Source organism: Lissotriton vulgaris, chromosome 11, assembly GCF_964263255.1.
Source record: "Lissotriton vulgaris chromosome 11, aLisVul1.2, whole genome shotgun sequence".
NCBI classification, from domain to species: domain Eukaryota; kingdom Metazoa; phylum Chordata; class Amphibia; order Caudata; family Salamandridae; genus Lissotriton; species Lissotriton vulgaris.
The window spans coordinates 1,075,398,923-1,075,426,221 of record NC_141699.1 but is presented as its reverse complement, the minus strand read 5'-3'; the positions used below and the strand labels follow the sequence as shown (position 1 = coordinate 1,075,426,221).

The following is a 27,299-nucleotide window of genomic DNA, read 5'->3' as shown; positions in this document are numbered from 1 at the left end:
TCAATTATCCACCTATCGTAAATAGACCTGTGCTTTCTACCTTTTGCCCTAGTTTTCAGGATGGTACATCTATCCCGTCGATGCACATGTTGAACTCCGCCCCTGGCGGGAATAGATTTATAACACACACCCCCAACCCATTATCAACCTGTGATAGTACCCTCTTACCTGTTAATGGGATGGTTTATCAAGTTCCAATTCAGAATAGGTACCAGTCGTTGAGTTTTTTGGACCAAAATGATTGACATGAGATTGATCCGGTTCTTGGGGGTGATGCAAATAGTAACAATATTGGAGAGTTAACTATGCCTGCAAATGAACTGGTTAATAATGTGATTGTAGATTGTATGCCTGTTGGGGGAGAAGTTGGGAATTCAATGTGTAACATAGAGCTTTTTAATGTAGATGATAACATGTCCGTATTTAGTGATGGAACGCCTATTGTCAGCCATGATAGGGAAAGGGTAACTTGTTATATCGCCAGCTGGAATATTGCAGGCCTGATGACCAAAGAGGATATGCTAGGATGGAAAGATTTTATTAGTTTATTTGACATCATCTGCCTACAGGAAACCTGGTGTAAAAATGTTAAGGGCAGTGATGGCTTTGTATCCTATGAACTTCCTGCTTTGGCTTCGACCCATGGTAGAGCAAAAGGAGGGTTGCTGGTTTTGATTTCAGTCAAGTTACCTATTTCGGTGAAAAAGTATGTAAAAGTGGGGGCTCATTCACAAATTTTATGGCTAGCACAAGAAGCGGGTAGAAATATACTTTTGATTAATTTCTACAATAATATATTTGATGGCACCAGACACAGTGCAATTAATGAATTAGATAATGCTTTGACTAATTTTGTGAAAAATTTTAATGGCGTTTATGATTTTATTTTTGTGGGGGATTTTAATGTTTCAGTTTGCCCCTTATCATCTCAGAAGTTATGTGGTGTTTATAATCGCTCAGGGGATGCTGATGTTCATTTCCCCCATCATCTGTATGGAGAAACACTGAATAACTTTCTGATAGATTATGATATGGAAATTATGGAAAATGCAAAGAATGACCAAGGAGAAAATATACCAACTTTCAAAGGGAGGGGGGCCAATACTGTTATTGATTTTATGTACATGTCCTCTAACCTAATTCCCCTGTGCTCAGAGCCCAAGGTGGTTGATGTTATGTTAAGTGACCATAACTGCTTAACTACTGAAGCCATGATTTGGAAACCTATCCCCACACGCGATCTGGGTATTATTGCTAATATTGAACCCCACAGACCAAATGGTTTTAGGTTGAGGTGGAAAGGAGAAAAAGCTGACATAACATCTGATTCCATCATCAATAGCTGTTTGATGGAAATTACGGCAATCCTCGAACAGGATGAAACTGTGGCTGTCAGTATTGATCACTTCGATAGAATTAATTCAACCATCAATAAGAAGTTTACTAAGGAAGTAGGGCATCAGAGTAGACATAAAAGGGGGTGGTTTGACCATGCCTGTTCTACTGCCCGGAGTGACCTTAAAGAGGCCTTAGTAGCTAAACCAAGAGATAAGAGTCTGGTGATTCAATTTAGGCAGGATTATAATTTGACCCTTAAACGCAGAAAGGCTGAAGTACAGCAGGAAGCGTGGGACAATCTTAGCCAAGCGGCAGAACTGAAGAATTGTACTTTGTTTTGGACTACTGTGAACAGCCCATTCCTTAAGGATGAGAAGGTTCCAGAGCTCACATCTAATGTGAGCATGGAATCATGGATTCAACATTTTTCCACTATTTTTGACTCTGGTAATAGACCGGCCTCCCATGGAGAAGGCTGGCCCATCGTAGCCTTGAATATCACCACAGATGAGGTTATGGTTAGTATAAGAGCCAGTAAGGGAGGGAAGGCCCTTGGACCTGATGGGGTACCCATAGATGTGTATAAGACCGCCCCGGAGATTTGGGGCCCATTGCTGGTCAAGATTTTCAATGCAGCTGTTTGCTGCAAAATACCGTCTACATGGGTAGAATCTATCATTGTCCCTATCTATAAGAAAGGCGACCGGGGCGACGCCAAAAATTATCGGCCAATATCCTTACTGGACTCATCTGTTAAAGTCATGAGTCGGGTTCTTCTAGTCAGATTAGAGGAATGGGCAGAGACTAATGAGATTTTAACTAATTGTCAGTTTGGGTTCAGAAAAGGTCGTGGCACCATTGAGCAGTGCTTAAATTTAGAACTTTTGTTAGGGAAATATACCCAGGCCAAAAAAGGGTCACTTTATTTATGCTTTGCTGACCTAAGCAGCGCTTTTGATATGGTAGACCACGCTATATTATGGGCTAAACTGACTGAAATGGGAGCTCCCGAAGGTATAGTTTACTTTTTGGCCCGCCTGTACGAAAAACTTAGCACCAGTGTACGGTATGGACCTAATGGGGAGTGTACGAGTAAGTTTAGGATCGGGAGGGGAATTAGGCAGGGGTGTGTTTTAGCACCCCTACTTTTTACACTCTTCATAAATGAGGTGGATTACGTTCTGCAGACAGTTACGGCAGACGTCCCTAGAGTTAACAATCTTAACATCCCTGTGTTACTCTATGCGGACGACGCAGTGCTGCTGTCCAGGACTCCCCTGGGTCTTCAACTGTTGATGGACAGGTTTGTGCTGTTCATCAAAAACAGAAAACTGGTGATTAATAGTTCAAAAACTTATGTGATGGAGTGCGGGACCGGACGAGCTAAAACGAAAGCTAACTCTCATTATTTTATAGAAGGTGAACCGGTTCAAAAAGTTGACAATTTCTGCTACTTGGGGATCACTTTTTCAAAAGATGGCAGCTGGGATATTGAACTTAAAGCGGGTAAAACAAAGATGATTAGGAGTGCTAATGGGGTTTTCGTATTTGCCAAGAAGCTGGGGAATAGACGCATTAAGGACATGTTAAAATTTTTCCAATCTAGATGTCTTTCTGCGGCCCTTTATGGGGCTGGAGTATGGGGTGTGTCATCAGCCGGGAGTCTACAGGTGGAGGAGAATAATTTCCTGAAAAGGCTCCTGTGTCTACCCAAATCCACCTCCAACAACTTGGTTCATAAGGAAACAGGGACTCAATTCCTGAACGATAGGATCATGTTAAGACCCCTATTACTATGGCGCTCTGTTTGGCTGAATGAAGGCACCTCATTGAATAGAGCCATTATTGAGGATTGCCTCTCTTTGGACCAGCACCCAAGGATCCCCTGGATCAAATATAGTATTGATTGTTTTCAAAAGGTTTTCGGGTTTAATGTGACCAATGATCGATATTGTGCCTCTGATATCTCCAAGTCAAATTTGAAAATTACTTTTTTGAATTATTGTTTAGAGAAGCGTGCTTTGGAGGAATCTAAACTATCCACATGTAAGCTGTACAATAGCATGAATGATTTCACTGGATTTCATCCATACCTGACACAGGTGACCAGAGTTTCGCACCAGTTTGTACTAACCAGAATGAGGAGGGGAACGGTACATGATCTGGTTGCGTGTCCCAATGTAAAATTGCGCCCTACTGGACCCTGTGCTTGTGATAACAAGGCGGAACAGAGCACTGCGCACTTTCTTTTATCATGCCAGTTGTACAGTGAACTAAGGAAAACCTTCTTAAAGCCAATGTTAAAAAGATTTGGAGTAAGAACAATTACTGACTCTATGAAACTGCTTTTTAATCTACACCATCCGGACATTTGCTTTTTTACGGCTACTTTCCTGCTTAAGGCAATTGGCGCCAGGAAGAGTATGTGTTTTTAATCATTTTAACTATTTATTCCACCCCCCTCTGGATAACAAATGTATTATGTTTTTTATTTTTAACCTATGAAATGTTTGAATTTGTAATTGTGTGTGCTTTTATGGACATGTTTTTTATGTTCCGAATAAAGCTTTATGAATTGAATTGAGAGAGGTGGATTTGGGCATCGATTTAGTTGTAGCGTGTTGGCTATGTTTAGTGGGAAGATGTTGATTATGGTGAAAAGTTATAAAGTAAGGGTTTGAAAAAATGTTATGCAGTTATCAACATCCTGAATTGGTTAAAATACATGGTCTCACAATTATGTTTTTAAATTGTAGAGCACCCCTGACAAAGGGCCAGGAATAGGCCTAAAATGCATTGGGTTACCAGGATTAACTAATGAGGATTACTTATGTACACTCCTAGCTACAGTATAAGGCCTGGATTGGCATTTCTGCAGCTTTTTGGATACAATGAAAAGCGTAAGACATCTCTCATGGGACAAGAGGACAAACTATGGAAATTGTGGAACATTGGATGAAATTGAAATAAATAATGATGAAACTGTATGAATTTATGGCATCAGTGTTATGCTTCAATCAATGCAGTACGACCGACATTGGGGTGAGATGTCGCCCCATCTTCTCAAGCGGTCGTAAGACTGCCACCACCGTGCCCCCGCGAGTCTGGTGGTCCGTGGTCCTCCAGACTCGTAATAAAGCTCTGGAATGTGCTTCTCATTACAAGGAACATGAAAACATTGCTGTCCTAATAAACGTAATTATACTTGTTTCTCGTTTGCACATAAAGTCTCATTGTGTCATAGCAAGGATGGCGAGGCCCTAGTGCAAGCCAAGACCATGAACCCAAAACACTGCTGTTAAGTAGTTAAAAAGGGCCATAATTGGAGAGCAGTGGGTCATTCACATCCCTTGGCCGCAGTGCCACAGTACCCGCTGCTGCATTGTTTCCTTTTTTTTAAACATATGTTCATTGGCATTTATAATGAACAACATCCGAAGGTGATGACAGTACTAAATAGAAGCATCAACAATCTGGGCATAACAATTCTACAATAGTCAAGTAGGATACAAGAAATGGTCAAGGCCCCATACACAAATCATGTAATGTTCCAGAGGTTATTATTGCCCAGTCTGGACCACTGTCCTCAGCAAGATTAAATGTAATAAAAAAATACAGGGAAGACAATAGCATTTATTGTGCAAGGAATTTAGAGGTAAGAGGGGAGTAAAAAAAAGAAATAACCAAGCTAGTACAGGGATTCCTCGATTCTGCCAGTTCAGGGAGAACAAAAGTGCTAGTACGAGGGGTGTGAGGGATGGCGGTCTGGCCAACCTGTGGCCCACAGGGGAGGTCCTCCACCACAGGAGTAGCACGCTGGGGACCAGGGGGTGAAAGGATGGATTAACCAGTTGCTACATTTTGTAATCATTACTAGTAAACCCTTGTTTGTTTTTGTACAATGACCAAAGTTCCTTATACAAAATACAGGATAAACCTGTTAGGATGTTTTCATACTCAAGTTGGCATCATCAGTCAGGAGGAGGAGAGGTGTGTTGCAGCGGCCAGGGCGGCTGACTCCGGAGGATGGGCTCATGGTTCGATTCCCAATCGCTGGAGGCAGCTCAGCATCATGTGACTCTGGGCAATAGCTCACTTAGGGGCATATTATTAAGAACGGCATTACAATTATCACCGCTTTAGCAGCAGGAAACTGCAGCTAAAGCGGCGATAATGGGCCTGATAATCTACCCTTGTGAATTCCCATAAAAGCCCATGTTCGGGTGTGAACCTGGGCTTCTATGGGAATTCACAAGGGCATATTATCAAGCCCATTATTGCTGCTTTAGCGGCAGTTTCCTGCCGCTGAAGCGGCGATAATTTTAACGCCGTTTCTTGATAATATGCCCCTTGATCTCCCCAACGGCCCCCAGCGCCTTGAGACCCTTACGGGTGATTAGTTTGCGCTTTACAAACACTGGGTTATTAATATTGTGTGATGGCGGCAATATTGGAATATTTGTCCAAGGGGTTGTTGTCACGCAGTTATAGTACAGTAATGCTATCCATAATTCAGTCCTTTTCTTTATTCCATACTGCATTTGCAATGGCCTGATTTATACTGTATTCCAGTCACTGTTTCTTCTTCATCTTTTAGGAAAAGTGATAGATCCCGCGCCCAGTGTTTCCCATTCGGTCACCAGTGTTATAGCTGCTGTGTTGTTTGGGCACAATTTCTCCAGCGATGATCGGGAGTTCCACCGGCTCAATGAAGCAACAGATGTCATGGTAAAAGTTATAAGTTCTTCTTGGGGGCAGGTGAGTCTCCAACAGTCTTATAAGCTACAGAAATAATTGCATTGTGGGAGGAAAACTGATGTGATAGATCAGCAAGAAGGAGGTCTCAGAGACTAAGCAAAGAAGATCAGGGTAGAGATGGAAGAACTGTACCCAAACCAGATAGAGCTTTAGATGGATGCAGCACCATTATGATATGGAACTCCTACAGATGTCCACATAACATAAAACAATAATAAAACAGTGACACATAATGCATATTGAAATCAGCAATTGGAGTGTATTACAAAGAGCCTTTCAGAGCATCATTTTCTGTCCTTTATAAAGGGACAACATGCATAGCACCGCAAGAAGTATATTATATGGCTACAGTTCTATAAGTGCAACCTTTGGAAATGACATCATGCACAGCGTAATAAACAAATGTGTAAACATCATATAAAATTATATTCAAAACCCTTAAATCATATTATACACTATATAAAGTGCAACATGTATAGTGCATAATACGAATTGTAAATAATGTATAATACATTCTTATAAATGCAACCTTCAAGAATGACAACATATATATACAAAAGTAAAATATACCAATATTATACATCTAAAAAACATTACTAGAAAATACAATTTTACAGCACAATCCATCATAGCATTCGAAACTAGCATTAACATTAGTTTTAAACACCCACCAATAAGGTACCACAACCCTGATAGAGTAACAAAGAGGACCTAAGAGGATTAATAAATCTTGTTACTGATCATATCATTCAGGGGAAACATTGGACTAGCTTTAAACGCCCACTAGTAATATACCATGGCCCTAATAGATGTTCTAAACTGATCTAAAAAAATCTTTATAAACAAAAACAAACAAAACAAACACCTGTCAAACACAAGGACTAATAGATGTTAAAAAAGTATCTAAAAAATTGATTAATCTTCTTACAAATCATTCCATTCATGGGATACAATATAAATATACGAGCGCCCAAGGTGGAATGTTCATTGTATTTGACAAACAAAGGCCTTAGGAAATGGTAAAGAACATTCTGTAATACAGGACACACAACAATTATGTGGTTGAGATCTTGAATATGTAGCTGGCACAACTCACATCTTCTATCCTTTATCGGGTTTTAACCCTCATGACAGTAATCACACATAAAGGGAGCCAATTCAGTTTCGGCAAAAGGATCTGCCTCTGATCTCATGGGGCAGACTCCATATTATGTAGGGCTGAGGTTTGTTGCCCAGATTGCTCTCCTGAACCACCTAATTACGTGAGATTGAATGGCTTAGGGCAGTATCTCTGGACAAACCTATTTCAAGCATGGAACCCTTTATTAAGCTCTTCTTAGTGGACTTGGGCATAAAACAGTCTATATTCAGATCTCAGTCAAAGGTTTCATTAGCCCACTCTAAAGACCTTAAAATCCGTCCTTGTTTCTGAAGGGTGAAAAATTCAAACTTCAATGCTACTCGCAATATTTCCTCCTCTCCACATATGAGTGAGATTCCCCACCTCAAAACAGCAGCCAGAGAAAAGTAATTGGAAGATAATAAAGCAAACTCCAGGCACAATGCATGAGGGACTGCTAGTGTATTCCAATCCAATCCAATCCAATAATCTTTATTTCATCAACATGCCATAAAAGAGCTACACATTAAAGATACGAATGCAAGAGCCACAGGAAGTTAAAATCAGCATCAACGAGTTAAAAAGGATAAAACAGTCATAAAAATGCAATTAGAATTCAAGCATGGGCCACAATAAAATTAGAATTCATGCATGTATTCAAAATACACTTCGGAGGAAAAATACGACCTTCAGTCCCCTCAAAAGGGTGCCAATAACTTGTAGTGAAGACATGACACTGCTTCCATACATTGCTATGTTAGCATAAGTGAATTAGAAGCTTAACACCTTGACTGCTGCAGTAATTCCCCCTCTGTGCTGCGTTCCTTGAATCCCACTATTCATGACGAGCTCAGCTCGTCATCAGCACAGCTCAACTGTGCCTCATGACGAGCTGAGCTCGTCATGAGCATGGAAGGGGTTAAACACCATTTTGATCTTTTGCCACTTTTGCACACAACACTACATGCCTCTGTTATTGTAAGTCGAACTACTTGCTTTTCTCCGCATGAGAATGGTCTGTTTTTCACATCTCTAGACTTACACCACGACCTCAGACTGTACAGTGTGTGCAGAGTCTTCAAGGTCAAATAACAATGCATGCTGTTGATTCAGGTTGATTGGCCCACGCTCTAGACACAACACGCACACAGCTGCAAATTACTGAAACTCGGTGCCTTTAATATTGCATTGCATGCATGATTCTGGCACTTGGAGAAAACCTTTCCATCTACTGAGAGCCGTGCTGATCCTGTGATGTGTTTTACCTCATCTGAACTTGGAGGCATGGGGTTCCCCGTTTTAACCTAGAGATCTTCTATGATAAAACCTAGCTCCTAGCCAGGGGAGGGGGGTACACAAGGTGCTATAGACCTGGTTCCACTATCATTATAACATGATTTTTCCCTCTGTGTCTTACGGAATTGTAACAATGCTGATTGTTTTATTTCTAATAATTTGTCTGCTAATGTTAGCCAAAATACTGCATCTTAGAGCATGTAGTTAAAATAAACATTTTAAGCTTTACAGTGTCGCTGATTACTCACGTTGTTGACTTGTATAAGAATAAAAACGAAAGAGTGTTCTTGATTCCCACTATTCCTGAGAGTTTACTAAGTCCCTTGTTCTGGGTTGCCTAATCATTGGTAGCTTTGCTGTAGCACGGAGAACGAATGAGGCATTGATGCTAATCGGATTGGGGTTCTGGGCACTGAGGTGGGTTTTTTGGTACACCACAATACACCAAGGTCCTGGTTACCTGCGCATAGTTCTGTGCATGAGCAGAATCCCTGCAACAAATTCATATCTAAGACCTTGTATGCATAGTACAAAGAGGGGGGATTTTGACCATATGGATTCACAAGACATGTCCAAAATGACATCTCCCGCAAATTCTATGAAATCTTTATAGGGTGTTGGCCTAAGAGAGGGGTCTGCTCGAACAGAGATTCTTGTGATCAGTATCCCGTCCATTCTTAGAGAAGACCTTACTGAGATGCAGATAAGAGTCATCTATTTCTAATTTTTCATTACCAAATTCCAAATAAATTCCTCTTTAGTCTTGACCTATTCTTACAAAAGATCAAGATTTTTTTTTTAGAAATGTTGATCTTTAGAAAGTGGGCTTCTGCAGACTTTGACAACGCTACAAGACGTTGCTGCAAGCCAATAGGAGGAAGGTTCATAATGGCTATGTCATCTGCATCTAGTAGGGAGCCAATGGACATTGTTCAGATTCTGGGAGGATCCCCCATCACTTGATTTAAGGAGCTTGGAAGTTCATAAATATATAAAGAAAACAAAAGGGGAGCCAACAAGCAACCTTTCTTAAGATTGCTTTGGGTTTTAACCTTGCAGGATAAACACTGCGTGCCTCCCATCAGAAGTTTTTGTGCCCAGTTTTGGTATTTAGCTCTTTGATGAGACCCAAAAGGTGGTGCAGAACTCCCAAAAGAAGAAGATTTCTCCACAGTGCTTGGCGATCAACTCTGTCAAACGATGTGGAGGAATCAATAAAAGTTGTGCATACTGGCATACCTCGAGAAAAGCCATATTTTTCTACTACAGTTAAGGGCCACAATATTATCCAGTGTACTATGTAACCCACTTGTTCCAGGTTATTCTGATCTTGAACCCGCTGCAGTACATGACAGAGTACACTCTTGGCAAAGGATTTGCTAGAAGCATCCAGGAATGCTATCTGTATAAACTTGCTGGGGAGGATTAAAGACCCTTCTTATACAGCCGTACAATAACACTACCCTTCTATGATTGGGGGATTTTCCCAGAAGGATAACATTAAATAATTAAATAATGTGGCAAGAAAGGATCCCCAAGCTACAGTCTCATTTTTAATGGCAATGGGAACTTCATCAGGTTCCAAATAGCCATAAGATATGTTGTTCTTTTTAAATCTCGCTATCTTATCAACAGAGGGAGCACGATATATAGAATACAAACCCTCATCCACATGTAGAGTCACAGGTATATCTAACTTGTTGTTACTCAGATACAACTGGGAGATATATTCCTCTAAAGCATTTTCAGGAATAGGGTTTCCCAACACCTTCCCCCTCTATAGTCATAATATTTGGTGATCAAACTTCAGTTTTTCCTAGAGTCTTTGGCACTTGCAGTCACTTCGATTGATCCATTTTAAATCACATTCCCTCATACCTTCATGGAGTTTGCGTCAGGTTCTAAACCATTTAAGGTGGTCAATTTCATGCTGCAGAACTAAGGAAAACAGCAAAATCTGTTTTCTTATCGGTAAATTTATTGCCTTAAATGGGGATTTTCTCTTTTTTGACAATTGCGTTACATCAGGCCTAGTGCTCAATTTATAGAACTCTTCCATATGGGAATCGAAAAAAATATTAAGATCACCACAAGCATGTCCCACAGGGTCGGCACAAAGTCCCTTGATATTAATTCTTACGGCAGACGTATTCCAAAATTTCCAAAAAGACCAACCATTCAACTTGTTAAAACCAGTCATACCCAATAGAGGGTTTCCCAAATCTAATTCTGGAGACTAAAGGCCACAAACGTACCAACTAAGCTCTGATCACCATATCCATTGGAAAAACAGTGAGATTCTCACATTCCTGAAACATTTCAAAAGAGACTACCGCATAATCAAGTAAACTCTAAGTGGAGAAAGCGTGAAATCTATACAAAGCAGCTTCAGCAGCAGGAGATCTCCTGTTTAATATAATCAGGTCAAATTTTCTAAGAGTCTCAAGTAACAGAAACCCATGCTTGTCTCTTCAAGTTTTATCAGGAAACAGAATCTCCGGAATGGACCATATATGTTATTTGTCAACATTGCCAAAGGTTGTAGAGGCAGAATTAGACCCCTTTGCATTTAAGTCGCCCATGATTATAACACAGAGGCAATCTTCAGTAATACACATATCGTGAACAAAAACAAAAAGCGAGCTCACCAGGGGATCAAATGGTTTCCCAGGTGGAATATACATATTCACTAATAAAAAGAAGAATGGACAGCCATTGGCACCCTGGAAGGCCAACTTCAAGCATAGACACAAATTCAAGGGATGTATATCAACTGTATGATTCCAGTTAAGTGTGTTCCTAAGCACAATTGCCAACCCACATGCATGGCCCCTTTTGGAATGCTTTGCATGACAGGAAAATGCAAAATAACCAATGCAATCGAACTTTGTACTAGACCTGGTTTCTTGTAAATACATTATTAGGGATCAGAGGATTTCAAAAATTCAAATTTTCCTCATCATAACCCAATCTGGACATATTCCATGACGGAAGTAGCCCATCCAGGCTACCTCAAAGGCTCATTGATCCTGGTTGAAGAGCTGGTGTAATTCAAATTACCTGCCACCCATCTCCACTGAGTGAAATCATCCTTCAAATGGATTACAGGACCTTCCACCACATTATTTTCTCGACCCTTTTGCCCGAATGAAAAAACTATGTCTTTGGGATTCCCATGTATAACATGAGAATAAAGCCCCACTGCACCCATCACCATTGACTTAAATACTTTTAGACCATTCAATTGTTTAATAGGGGGTTCCAAATAAGACATCAATCCCTCACTTTAAAAAATACTCACAATTCTGAATAACTGAATTTGAGATAACCAGGGAACCAAAGGTGACTCTCGAATAAGGGAACAGACCAAACGAAATAGTAGTCACATTTATGATGTCACAATTTTTCACCAATGTTAAGGTGTCAATCTCCATAAAAGAGTTGAAGATGGAGCTTCTATCTACTGGGGGAGACTTGTTATCAAATTACGGGATAAAATCCAGAACCAATGATAGAGCGCTGTGCTTCACACTGGTCCTCTGAGAAGGGCCTATCAGGGGCAACAATAGAAGTTCCTCAATCATCAGACTAAGGGGCTCATTTTTATGTTGGTCAGAGTTGCCTCCTACCAACATCGTCTCGGGACCGACCGACTGACCTCTGGCCGGCAGTCCCAACCACCTCATTACAAGGCGACTAAACACTGTTCAGTCACATATTCCCATTTCTCAATGGGAGCTTGTGTTACAGCCATAAACGGCTATTATACAGGCTCCCATACAGAAATGGGTGTGTGTGTGAAACCCTGAACCGTTGTGTCAGGCACCCCATGGTGCCTGCCACACATTGTAGGTATTTACAGCGTTACACCCTTGGTACCCCCTCAACCACCAACCGTAGGCCGCTGAGGTAGGGTGACACTGCTAGGGATCCCAATGTCACTTTCCGACAGCCTTTCCATGTCGGAAAGGCCAGCATGGAAAGACTGTGGGAAACCAACATCATAATCCCGATGGCGGAAATGGCGTCTATAGGGAATTACGGTGCGGGCCACTGGTTGGAAGACTCTGAGAGACGGTCGTAACCGCATCGGAATTACCGGCCGTTTTACGCTCCCACCGAAGATATCATAATTTAGGGGTTGGACTCCAAACCGACCGTGTCGGTCGGAACGCTCCGACTGTGGTGGAAAGCTTCTGACTAGCGGTCGGTGGCTTTCCGACCTCGATCATAATCGGCCCCCAAGCATTTTTGCCTCATAATTGAGCAACGGACAGGCATATGAGGTAGAGGCTGCTGCAGTGCCATGATCTACATTTCTCGTAGTCGGTGGATGAGACATCTGAGACACCTTATTTGTCCCCCCTAGGTGGGATATTTTCCATCAAGTCACCCAACCAAATTACCAGCATAACCAGAACCTGTCTCCAGCAAGGGAAAAGAAACCCCACTTCCTATTCCCACTCCAGGAGGCTCAAGCAGGACATTCGATAAGATACTCAAGGGTCCCAGAAGGGTAGAAAGGACAGAGTGAAACCAGCCAGCACTGCTTCAGTTCTCGCCTCTACCCCAAACAGGATCATCATACAGGAAATTCTGTGTAGTAGGCAGTTGAGGCACTGCCTTCAAGAAGGAATTTTGTTAACGCCCTACCCACAAACTCTCTCTATCATAATCCTTGTGGAAATGCAGTTTTTTGTTTTCCATTTAGGCACTCTTCTTATTTTTGTATTATTCTTTTTCTTAGACGCACCCTTCTGACTTCTTACTGAAGACTCCACCTCACCCTCCATCATGGCCCTGCTTAACCACTTAAATCTGGTACAATATGATGCAATGTGGCTGATGTGCTAGCAATTGCCATCTCCCCTTAGAACCTCACACCTGACTGAGTTGCTGATCCAGTTACCATCCCAGCGTTTTTTGGTGCCTTTCTTTACCCCTAACTCTGCCCAAGGAGGTGTTCTGGTCCAGGTATCCAAACAACATACTTAAACATAGCTCTTCATTTAAAAAAAAAAAAAACAGTCATTTTTTGGGGGCACCACATAACCCAGCAGTATAGCAGCATGAGCAGAGATATATTTTGCCTTTCCTGAGGGCACAACCATGTTAGATTTTTTAGACTTTTGTTTCACAATGCTATCCTTTATTGCATTTGTGTCTGACTTTGACTTGGAAGGGCCAGACTTATTTACGTTCTGCACTTCAAACAAAATTGCAGACATAATTTCCAATACATGATCAGAACATGAAACAGTTTTTTCCAATAAAGACAAAATATAGAATGAAATCTTTTCAATGCAAAATAAAATATCAGATGAAGCGCCATCTCCTCCATTATCGGTGTTCAAATAGGTACTCGGGAGGAAGACATCATTGTCTAATTCTGAAAGGTACCCTCCAAAGGAGAAGAACTACAGTACAATGGAGGAAATGATAGAAGCAGAGAAGAGAAGGGGGAATTGAATTAAGTAGGCCTCTTCATCAGGCATTTCCAGTGAGGGACAGCAATTGGGAGAACCCTCCCTACCCTCCACATGCAAATCAATGTCAATGTCAGGGAGAGTAAAATCTTTACCAAACCCCACCTCTTTGCTGGCAACTGTAATAGCTTCATTGCAAATTTCACTTCTCTGCAATACTTCTGAGGTTGCACATAACCCCCCACAGTGCCATACTGCTGGGATGAGCTTAAACATTCTTTAATAATGTTATAGTGGGTTAAAGGACATTGACTGGGTAGCTGCAGACAACTCTACAGAATACAAAGTCGAAGGTGGCTGTACACCACCAGGCATCAAAGCACCACTGGAACTCCCCTGCTGCTGGCCTCTATTATGACCAACAAAGTCCTGATGCTGGCTCCGAGCAGACTGCGTCTACGAAAATAGACACAGGCTTACACGGGCTTGCTCGGAACCCTGCTTGAAGCTGCGTCCACCTTGCTTCACTTCTCTGACCTTGTGACGAATTCTGGCAACTGACGTCAGTAGGCGTGTTTCAACAGCAGCCTGAAATCTTACCCTTGAATGACATGGAGGCCTGTTTGAGCAGAAAGGAGGCGGGGCAGTAAAGAGTGTGCAGAAGAGGGATGAGGCACTCAGCAAGGGTGCTCCTGTTGCCCACTTCAGAGCTTTAATAATTGCTCTTTCTTTTGCTGCTAATTCATTTATATGATTGCCCATAGTTCATTGTCAAAATAAAATAAAGTCATGTTGGAATGCCTATGCCCTACTAAATTCTGTGGTACAAAAGGGGGTGGTGATGGACGGAGCATCTGAACCAATCAAACACTCACACCCAGTCAACAGATCTGGGTTTAATCCATCACCGTTTTTTAGCCCACACTGCCACCCCAGTTCAGACATGGCCATTTGCAAATCAGCCTGACCCTGTGCCTCATGGGAACAGTCCAGCCCGAACTGCCAAGCCATGCCTTCCCTGGAACGGAAACAAGCTTCCGAGGACCGGTTTCTGGCATTTCAGCTGTCTTCAGCCCGGCTTGCTTGAATCCAGTGGCAAAGTGAGCAAGGGACTCTGTCTGAGCATACCCTGCCAACTTATGGCGAACAAAGCGGTACAAAAGGGGGTGGTGATGAACGGAGCATCTGAACCAATCAAACACTCACACCCAGTCAACAGATCTGGGTTTAATCCATCACAGTTCTTTAGCCCACTCTGCCACCCCAGTTCAGACATGGCCATATGCAAATCAGTCTGACCCTGTGCCTCATGGGAACAGTCCAGCCCGAACTGCCAAGCCATGCCTTCCCTGGACCGGAAACAAGCTTCCTAGGACCGGTTTCTGGCATTACAGCCGTCTTCAGCCAGGCTTGCTTGAATCCAGTGGCAAAGTGAGCAGGGGACTCACGTCTGAGCGGATCACTGAAATAATATCGAGGGACAAAATATTGACTTGCAAAAATATCGTGGACAAAATATCGACAGTCAAAATATCGAGTTTGTATCTACAAACAGGTAAGTACAAAAATATCGAGTACAAAATATCGTTTACAATAATATAGTTGTAAAAAAGTATCGACTTTATTAAAAACAGTGTTAAATTAAATTAATATTCAAATTTAATTACTAAAATATACTTAAAAATACTTAAATTATCTTATAATAATTAAATAATAAATGCAAATAAAAAAAAAATGTTTACAATCTTATTTGTTAAAACATATATATATAGTAACATACTATAATTAAATAAGATACTATTATATTACCGTACGATACCAGAAGTGTAAAAAATACTATTCCCACTCCAAAGAGTGCAAGCGTAGGGAAAGCGTTGGATAGCGTAGGGGTTAAAATTACTATTCCCACTCCAGTGGGTGCAACAGTAGGGAAAACTGACCCTGAACCCAAAGAATACCCCTTTACCCAAGAACTGAAAACTGACCCTTAACCCTAAAAATACCCCTTTACCCAAAAACCCAAAACTGACCCTGAACCCTAAAAATACCCCTTTACCCAAAAACTGAAAACTGACCCTGAACCCAAAAAATACCCCTTTACCCAAGAACTGAAAACTGACCCTGAACCTTAAAAATACCCCTTTACCCAAAAACTGAAAACTGACCCTGAACCCTAAAAATACCCCTTTACCCAAAAACTGAAAACTGACCCTGAACCCTAAAAATCCCCCTTACCCAAAAACTGAAAACTGACCCTGAACCCTAAAAATACCCCTTTACCCAAAAACTGAAAACTGACCCTGAACCCTAAAAATACCCCTTTACCCAAAAACTGAAAACTGACCCTGTACCCTAAAAATACCCCTTTACCCAAAAACTGAAAAGTGACCCTGAACCCTAAAAATACCCCTTTGCCCAAAAACTGAAAACTGACCCAGAACCCTAAAAATACCCCTTTACCCAAAAAACAAAAACTGACCCTGAACCCTAAAAATACCCCTTTACCCAAAAAACCAAAACTGACCCTGAACCCTAAAAATACTCATTTACCCAAAATGAATTAATATTATTTAATTACCAATTAATTATTAATTAACAATAACAATAAAGTAAATATATTAGCACACTAGCTGTAATTAATCTAATTTAATAATTAATATTATTTTTCCCAATTAATTAATTAACAATAACTAAAAATTATATATATAAATAAATTACTCTAAGTAATGTAATTAACTAATTAATATTATTTAATTACCAATTAATTACTAATTAAAAATATGTACAAAATTATATTAATTAATTAACTAATTAATATTAATTAATTACCAATTAATTATTAATTAAAAATATTTACAAACATATATTAATTAATTAATTATTATTAAATTACTCCCCACCCTTATCCCCTATTAACCCAACATCCCGCTCCTAAACATTAACTACAATTTATATTACTATTAATACATTTTTTTTTTTAACCTTTTTTCTACATATTATCTATATTTTTTACTTTGACTATTCATCAATATTTTGTCTTGTCAATTTTTTTGAGTCGATATTTTTGTACTCGATATTTTTTTATCATTATTTTATTCGATATTTTGACCAACGATATTGTTATCGATATTTTATTGTTGTCGATATTTTTAACTCGATATTTTGTCCATTCGATATTTTGGAGTCGATATTTTGTCTGTGCACCGTCTGAGCATACCCTGCCAACTTATGGCGAACAAAGTGGTACAAAAGGGGGTGGTGATGGACGGAACATCTAAACCAATCAAACACTTACACCCAGTCAACAGATCTGGGTTTAATCCATCACCGTTCTTTAGCCTACTCTGCCACCCCAGTTTATACATGGCCATATGCAAATCAGTCTGACCCTATGCCTCATGGGAACAGTCCAGCCCGTACTGCCAAGCCATGCCTTCCCTGGACCGGAAACAAGCTTCCTAGGACCGGTTTCTGCCATTTGCTGAGAAAGTCAACTAGTTTCCCACTAACTCTATCTTCGGGTTCCCCCTTGGCACAGTCCAGAGGACTGATTGGTCCATGAGCCCTGGGACTACTTGGAGTTATCGCCTAGGAAAATTGACTCAAATTGACTCTTATTAAAAGAGGAATCAAATTCACACAGGGCTTTTTTATTGTACAAAAAGTATTTGACCTAGACTTGAAGGGGAGAGTATGCTTTGTACTCCAGGTTTTCCCCAAAATGTTAATCTCTTGAAAAATGCATCGTTAGTAGACACATTTTCTTTGAAGAGTCATTCTTCTAACTGTTCAAATACAGCTGTCTCCTTGCCACTATTATTTTACTAACTGCCATAGCTGATGCAGTTAGATTATCAAAGGTTAGGTGAGAGAGAAATGTTGCCTGAGCTTACACATCTGCCAATAAATGGGATATAGCTCACCCTGAAAGAATATATACCTGCTCTTAATCTCAGATTCAAGCTTAAGCAGGCTCTCTTTAAAGAGGATTTTACCCACTAATCCACTGGGTCTGGAATTGCTACTTCCTCTGAATTTGGCTGATTGGTCAATCATGTTGGAGAGTAATGGATTTATTGATAGTTTTATGAGGAAGATCAATTCCCCCCTCAACCAAAAGTCATTCTAAAAACCTGATAACCGAAGTCTTCTCTGGATCCTTCCATTCCCTTTTTAGGAGTGGAGCAGTGTAATTTTGGCTCCAAACCTTCACGTCTTGATTATGCATATATACATGCATGTAGTGCCATATATTTGTGTGCTGTAATGTCATTAACGAAAAGTGGTGCAATTGACTGGAATACTGAAAGTGAATTTGCTGTATAATTCAGACATTTGTACGAGTGTGCATACTAATGTTTGCTTTGGTACCATTATAAGTTATAATGGTACCAAATTTCAGTTCTCATATCTTTCTTCATTTATATAGTTTGAGTAATTTTGTTAACTCCATATATACTCACGTATTCCTTTGAATAGTATCATGTTTTTTTTTAATAACTATGTATGCATCCATAACCATGCATTAAAATGTGTATCGAAGTGTTTTGCTACGTTAGCTTGACCAAAGGCCTTAAGCATTTGGACTCTAACATTTACTCTTCAATGTGAAAGTTTGCTCGGGTTGCAATGTTTTCCTTTTTTTTGCGGGTGGGTTTGTGTGATCTCATAGCTAGAAAAAGGCACATTGTGTATGAGAGAATGTGAGGCTTGGGAAAACAACTTTTGGTGAGGTCGAGTGACGCCAACAAACAAAGGGATGACCCTTAATCATGTTGTATCTAGAGACTGGAGGAATTCTAGGACATCCTGATGTTCAGACCATGAGATGGGAGTATAGAATAGGGTTGCCAAGTTCTAATATGTGAAAATGTGTGAAAAGTACAGGGACACATGCGGTGGTATTCCCAAATGTTTGGTGGAGGCTTAACTGGTGGTCACAATTTAGCTTTAGACGGATTCCTTTTAGACTTAAAGGGTTACAGACCTCTTTGCTATATTTCAGTTTTGTGGCTTTATTATTTTTTCGTTTGATCTATGTGCTGTTTTTTGCAGTAACATATAAACACGCTTAGTTACAGCATATGTATCAGAAATAAAATATAAGCATAACTGCATCAGTCAGAGTAGTTATTCCATATCCTCTGGGTGTCCCCAGCAATAGAATCGCTGGGGCGTATGGTTTGACCTTCTTGGTGAGGACAAGTGACCTCCGATAGCAACTGTAGGTGACCTGCAACAGAAGGGGAAGAGGACCAATCCTCCTACCACAGGGGTGAAACAGAGAGAGAATGGCACTAACCGTATATAGGGCTTCCCTACCTACTGTGTCCGACAGGTACCGGTCTGCAACCCATCGAGCCACCCATTGTAGTTGAGACGCTAAATAATAGTGCTCTTAGTTAGGTACTTCTAACCGCCCCAATCCAATGGTAGATACAACTTTGTGAGTGCTACTCTAGATCATGACTTGTTCCAGATTAAACGCATCAACGCTAATCATAAGCACAATTGAAGGACAAACACTGTAACAATCAAATACTGATGATGACAATGTGGTTTGTAGCTAATTTCAATGTGCATTGGTATATGACAAAGAGAGCATCTTCCAGTTTGTGTTGTCTTATTATGCGGGTCATAATAATGTGTTGTGTAGTATCTATGTTAGTGTGAGTTATATGCACTTTCTGCATCTTTATAGGAAGGTGCTTATGAGAGCATAAAGTGAAAAATGTTGGTCGAAGGGTATTTTTAGATGTTTTTAAGTGCAATGAAATTGAAGAATTAAATATTTTGTGCAAATAAAACTGTTTTAATGTGTATACGACATTGGTGTATGTTGGTGTAATGTAAACATGTGTGTGTTTACTATTGTGATATCGGAGGGTCAAGGGAATTAAATTTTTTGTTGGTTGAGAATACCTCATTTCCCTTGTCTAGCAATAAGGGGTTCCTCTCTACTTTTTTATTAATTAACCAGGCAAGCAGGGTGTCAGTTTGGTCCACTTGTGCGTGTCTCCTGTCTGAGTGTGCTGTGTAGTTAAGGCATCTCAGCCTTTTGAAAAGAGCTGTGTGTGATGTCCTCCTTTTTTCCAGCTTTGAGGAGCGGGAAGCATCCGAGGATATGGGTGCTTCCAGTGATAATAATTCCCGCTCCAGTCCTAGGAGTTCCTGCTCCACCTGTCATTGCATCCTACAACCCAACCCCTTGCAGCTGCCTCTCAGCGTCACCTTAAACGCGTCCCACTAGAGTGAAACGTAAAACGCTGTGACTGCATTCTGCTCAAAATACTGCTGTGCAGCAGAGAGGAGGGACTCGCGGAAAGGCAAGTCTTCCAGGATGGTAAATTGTTACTGCCACATTGGAATCAGAGAAGGCTTCACATCCCATGCCAGAGATATATACTGCGGATTATGATCCGAGTGCGTGCAACCTAGATACTCTGACTGTAACAAATATGGCAATGGGTTAGATGTGCACAATATCCTATCAACGAGGACATGGAAAGTGTGTGGCACAGAGTAAAAGGAGTATACTTGTGTGAAGCCCACTGTTCTGGATTGCCCCATATCAGTTTTGGGTGTGGCAGTATCCCTTCTTTTGGCAGATAGGACCGCGGGTAATTCGGCTGAGCCAACGCCTTGAAGTTATAGAGACGTGCAGTCAAGGAAATCCCTGCCCTCAGATAGCGAACAGATGGCACACCTCTACATAGCCACCACCTCCCGTTTCTTACTTATCATCCTGGCAATGACGTTCTAGTGCCCTATGAGCAGACCGGAATCGGGCCTGTTGCAACTCAGGACCGCAAATACAGCCCTATAACCCAGCACAATGTTTCCGCTGAGTGTCCTCCAGTATTCATTCCCATGGAGTATCTCAAAGGGGGTCAGCTACTCCAGTGTTTATTGGTAGTATAGGAATTAATGTGCTTCACAAACGATGTCTCTACGCCTTGTGTCAAGTCAATCACACATGGATAATCGTTTCAGTAGGGAACTAGAGTAAGCAGGGTGGCATTCACCATTGCGCCCACAATAGAGGGAGAGACAGTTTCATGAATGGGCGTGACCATATGCACCTGTTAGCAGTGAATTTAATAGGATCTTCAATTTTATGGGGAGTTTAGATGTTTACCCTTTAACTCCAGCCATGTTCACTCTGCGTGTCTCAGGCCGCTGTGGTTTCAGAGCATGCCGCACATCTCCAGGCCCAGCTCCAGCCCCGGTGCTCTAGTGTTGTGGGGCCTGGTGTCTCAGTCCAGGAGCCCAACACACCGCTGTGAGTCCCCCTCCCGACTCTCACCTCCATTTAGGTTCTGCTGCAAAACCTCTGCACTCCAGTGGGCTCCAGAATCAAGGTGCCTGCTTCCAGTTCTGGGCTTCCAGAGCTCGGCACCCCAGCAAGGCCCACCTCCGCAGCCAATACCTCTGCATACTCTGCACAGCTCCGTCACATCGGATCCTCTATGGTGGGCAAGAAGCAGGGCGAGCACGACGGCCCCCAGGTCTGACAGCTAGCAGTGTATCATCTGCCTCTGTCCGTCATTGCGTTCCTCTGGCTTCTTCCGGCCTCGGGCCATGTTTAAGATATGGCGCAGGCCGCACCCATAACCAATCTTGCTGCTCGTTCAGCGTGGAGCTGCAGCTCCAGTCCTGCAGCCAAACATGCTTCACCGCTGCACTCCTTGTGCACCTTATCCTCCTTAGCCGACGTGCTCCGGACTATCCTATGACACCACTTTGGAGGTGAAAATTACAGATAATATGGGTGCAGTGCGGTGCGATGTTAGAGTCCGCCAGCCATCTTGAGCTTGCAAGCCATGCCCCCTTGTTGTGTGGCTTTAAGCTATGCAATACTCCTGATTTTGGAGAACTTCTACATAAGAATGATGACACCTTCCTGCTTTACTCGATCTTATTAGGGTTTCCCCCAATTATTGCTATTCTGTTCAGGCTTAGTTTAGGTAATTTAGATGTACCCATGTATAGATGTTGTTCCTTTGTTTGCGTTGCTTTTACTGAATTCTTTGCATGCTTTATGCTGTTGCATCTAAACTTTGTAAAATGATTTGGACTTCCAGTAGTGATTCTGCATTTTACAACATATTCTTGAGACTTGTGAACATCAGTTTGGCTTCAAATCTAGCTATATAAATAAAAATGTAACTGTTCGTTTGTTCATAATCTCAAATCTCCGAAAGTTCTTCACCGATTGCTTTGAAATTTTGACACATCCTTGCATTCGAATACGCGCGGGTTTTTATATACACAACGTTGGATTCGAATACGCGTGTGTCGAATACGCACATGTTTTTAATCGAAAGCCCAAACAGACACATAAAAATGTCAATGTGCGTTTGATAAAAATCTTAAATATATGAAAGTTCTTCACCGATTGATTTCAAATTTTGACACAACGTTGAATTTGAATAAGCGCGTGTTTATATATACACAACGTTGGATTCGAATACGCCCATGTCAAATACGTGCATGTGTTTAATCTAAAGGACGAACAGACCCTATCGATTGGGTTGCTGCGCATCAACTACAATAGACGCATACCGACAATAGTCTACATATATTAGGCTGGACAGTTGGTGTCAGGATGGCAGACCAGGAAGTGGGTGGAGGGAGGGGGGAGGAGTTGGTTTACTTGGCAACATTAAGAAAGGATGCATAGAGACAATAGTCTACATATATTAGAATGGACAGTTGGTGTCAGGATGGCAGACCTGGAAGTGGGTGGATGGAGGGGGGTAGAGTTGGTTCACTTTGCAAGATTAGCGCGTGTTTATATATACACAACGTTGGATTAGAATACGCGTGTCTCTAATACACATGTGTTTTTAATCGAAAGGCCGAACAGACCCTATCGATTGGGTTGCTGTGCAACAACTAAAATGGACGCATAGAGACAATAGTCTACATATATTAGGATGGACACTTGGTGTCAGGATGGCAGACTGGGAAGTGGGTGGAGGGAGTGGGGAGGAGTTTGTTCACTTTGCAACATTAAGAAAGGACGCATAGAGGCAATAGTCTACATAGATTAGGATGGACAGTTTGTGTCAGGATGGCAGACCAGGAAGTGGGTGGAGGGTTGGGGAAGGAGTTGGTTCACTTTGCAACATTACCGTGTGTTTATATATACACAACGTTGGATTCGAATATGCGCGTGTCCAATATGCACGTGTTTTAATCAAAAGGCCGAACTGACCCTATTGATTCGCTTGCTGCGCAACAACTACAAGGGATGCATACAGACAATAGTCACAAAATCATATTTTATACCCACAATGAAATTAAACATATTAGAAACGTGCGCTTACTTTTTTCTTTCTCTTCCATTTAACCAGACTGAGCCACAGCAACGCGTGGCCGGGTACAGCTAGTTTGTAATACATCTAAATGTAATTCTGTTCATCGTTCAATGGGTTACACTTTAAACTGAACTCGTAGATGATGTTAATTCCTCTATATTTCTCAGACATCTATAAAAGTCTATTACAGGGAAATTTGGATATTCGGCTCAGCTGAATTCACTGGGAACCTTGGAAAAAATGGCTTGTTAAACTCTCTGAAACATTTATCACTTGCAGAAAGATTATCTTCATCTACAGATAACGGCAGATTGCTTTTCCTCTTGGCGCTCCAGTCTCTAAATCATCTGTATCTTAGCTAGGGTATGACAAAGAGGAGGAAACCTGAGGAATTGCTTCCTCAGGTTTCTTGACCCTCTGTTGCTTTTTATAATGTTCCGATAGGAACTTTATAATCATCTGAAGCTGGTTTTCAGAAAAATTGTGACCCTCAGTAGAGGGTCACTCCTTAAAATGGCCTTTTGCAGGATCACAAGGTCCCCTTTTCCTGGCAGAAGAAGGAGAGAGGATTCTTTACTCTTGCTGTGCTTCCCCATGCACCAACATACCTCTTCAGAAAGAAAAAGGTAAAATACATCCCTCTGAAGGATTCGAAGCAAAAAAGCACTTCAATTAGTTAGCTTGACTATAACACACATTTATTATTTACACACTAGAGCACACATTCCAAGTAAGTCATTAAATATACAACCTGTTATGTAAATCCCCTTATAACAAAGACACAATAGATAGAAAATAACAGGCATTAAAGAGAAATGCTCCATTAACCTCTTGTGTTTGCTGAGTCGTGTACAACCTATGATTTTAAAACTAGGGGAGGGACAAGCATAACTTGGTTCTAACCGGAAACAGTAATGCACAGAGTCACAGAAATAGAAAGTATAATCCTTAACATAGATAATTAAAAAAGCCAAACATTTCTGTAGAGTGCCAAACCAGCGAAGGCCGAGCTCACATGATGCAATTGCAGCAGTAGGCTTTGCTGCCACAGAGAGGCACAGTAAACAAACACATCTCGTAATTAAATTAAAACAAGTATTGGCAATGCCTATAGCTCTGGCTTTAAAGGAATGTTTCAAGGGAATATGAAGCATTACCAGTGGAGATTTTTTATGTGAAAGGTATGGTTCAGATATATTTTTTATTATGGGGGATTTTAACCATAAATTGAACCCAAAGAAGGTAGATCTCTGGCATAGCGAAATTTTGGAAGCATATGAAGTAAAACAAGTATCCTTTCTAGCCTGTGAACTTTTAAGACAGGATGACGCATTTGGAAATTATCTAGGGACAAAGGGCCTATTCTGCCTGAATGGCAGATTAGAATCAGGTAGCCTAGCACAGACAACTTTTAAAATAGGCAAACAAAACTGCCCAATAGACTATATGTTTATGTTTGCTTGGAACGTTGCTCTTATAAAGAGGTTTAAGATATTCCAAAAGGAGGTAGTGACCATAACCTCCTGCAGCTGGAGATTCAAGGGGGAATCCCGAAACCCCGAGATAAGGTAATCCCACAACAAATTGAATACCCTAAAAGAGTGACTACTAGATTGGTCAGACCAAACGAAACGGAACTCCACACGAGAGACGTGAGAACACGGGATGGCGATGGGACTTATCATGGCTCCATCTAATGAGTAATTACTTGTTACTGATCAAAGAACGGAAAGATTGACTCCATACTCCACGAGCCCAATTCCCGGTGTACTAAACAAACACTTTAAAGGACCCTTTTACGCTCAGGCTATACGATTTCTTGTTGACGGCAAAAGATACATGCTCACCACGTAATTTGTTAGCCTTGAAAAAGCCCGCGGAGGGCGAAACGCGCGTCGGCTGTGACGGTGTGGCAAAATAAAGGAATTGTTAATAAATGGACTTGGAATAACATTCAACATTGTACATGTCTTTTTGAGGACTATGAGGAGCTTGTGAAATTACCTTTCGTAAGAGCTGTAATGGCTAAATGCTATTTGGAGAATAGTAACTAAGAGGGATGTGCCTTGGTACTTTTTCTCACAGGTAATTAGAGATACAGGAGGAGCTTTGATGCCAAAAATAGCAATTGAGAATGGACTTAAACAGGGCTGTGTGCTGGCCCCCATGCTCTTTGCTATATTTTTAGCTGATTTACCGACAACCCTAGAGGTCGAAAGAAGTGCAAGCCCAAGAATGGACGGCAAGAAAGTATCTTGCCTATTGTATGCAGACGATCCGGTGATATTGGATCAGACTGAAATGGGCCTCCAAAGGAAGCTAAATGCTTTCAGAGAGTACTGTGTTGGGAAATTTGTAACTGTAAATATGGATAAAACAAAAATGTTATGTTTTGGGAAATAAGATACCAGTTTTAATTGGTTTTTAGGAGATTTGAAATTAGAAATAGTGAAGGAATACCGATACCTTGGGCTGTGGTTTGACAGTACCTTAAAGTGGCACACTCATTTAGAAGCACAGAAACCTAACGCTTTTGCATCGATCTGTGGGCTGAAAAAATTTAACAGAGATTATGGAGACATGTCCCACAGACCATTATTAAAGGCTTTTAGCGCAATGATACCCCCACAGGTAACTCTATGGAGCAGAAATTCTTTATCTAAGTGCTAAACATGATTGGGATTTAGAGGAAGGGAAGAGTCTGTAAACATTGCTGTCATTACCACGCTCATCGATGATCCAGGCAATAAGAACCGAGATAGGTACAATTGCCTGGAGCATACAGTCTTAAATGGTTTTAATTAGATTTTGGAAACAATTGGACACAGAGACAGGTCAGAAGGTATCTCAATGGTGCAGAAAGGAGATCCAATCGAGTAGCCTAAAATAGGCTAGGGAGGCAAGGAAGAAATTTCTATTGGCTAGTGAGAATATAAAGGTGACAATCTGTCAGGTATCCTTACACATAGAATTTGCTAAGAGTGGTATTAGAAACCATGAACAAGAAGTTTCTAGAAAGGCTGACATAGATTAGCTGAGTAAGCAAAAATCTGTACAAATTATGAGAGAATCATGGCTAAATGAAAATTGGTTCCCCTACTTGGATATTCTACCTAACCACTGGTATAGAAAGGAGATTTTAAGATTAAGAATTGGTATAAATCCCTGGCTGGTAAATGAGCAATTAAAAGCAGAAATGTTACATCATGATGGATCCTGTAAATGTTAGACTGTTAGAGACTGTGTAACAGTATTAGACCAGCGTAAACGATACCTTCGCCCAATATTTCTAAAATGTGATACAAGGCAACGGACTCTGGCGGCAGCTTTACTTCCAGAAATGCCCATTCTTGAGATAGCAATTGCACTGGGTAACTACATGAAAGCAATTAAAAGCTTCCCCAGGAAGGATTAGCTGGTATTTTTTAGAGATTTTAAATCTGTTTTGATCTTTGTACTAGGTTTGATATAAATTTTAGATAGATGACTCCTATATATTTTTAGACAATGTATTAAATTAGACATAATTCTTATAACGAGTTTGGTCGTCCCATGTACAAAATTAGTAGTGTTATTCCACTACTGATAGTGTATCCATTTTTAATGCTGGGAATGTATATATTGTGCTGTTTTATCAATTATAATTGGTTCTACAACTGTTTAAAGACCACAGTCTAAATAAACTTTGCTTTTGAACTGAATTACCCGTAAATTGCTTTGGAATGGATATGCATTTCTGTGGAAGCAAAGATATGTAGAAACTATTGGTGTAGGTTAAAAGGCCAGGTGACATTTGCACTGGCAACCATGACCTAATTTCCATGTAGGTTAATGACTTTCCTCCTCCCCAATTGTGCTGCTGCCACAGGAAACACCATAGGCTATTTAATGCCAATTGCAATACAATGCCATGTCTGTACCTCTGAAAGTTTAAGCTCAGGCAGCTTGATAAGTGCACAAAATGATCACAGCTGTGTGTAGGGCAATCAGTTGTTTGTGGAAGCACCCAACTTCTGCCCAATCAAAACATGACCCCTG

The 27,299-nt window shown here is 41.0% G+C and overlaps 1 protein-coding gene across 2 annotated transcripts in view; it reads left to right on the top strand.

Annotated features, from left to right (window-relative positions):
• The window catches only part of LOC147684141 (cytochrome P450 2J2-like), a 177,799-nt gene that overhangs the window by 44,186 nt on the left and 106,314 nt on the right, over positions 1-27,299 (top strand). The window contains exon 4 of one of the 2 annotated variants that reach the window (XM_086944531.1): positions 5,936-6,096. In XM_086944531.1, the coding sequence (XP_086800657.1) occupies positions 5,936-6,096 (161 nt within the window). The remainder of the gene's footprint in view (positions 1-5,935; positions 6,097-27,299) is intronic. The other variant, XM_086944532.1, reaches the window with a different exon arrangement.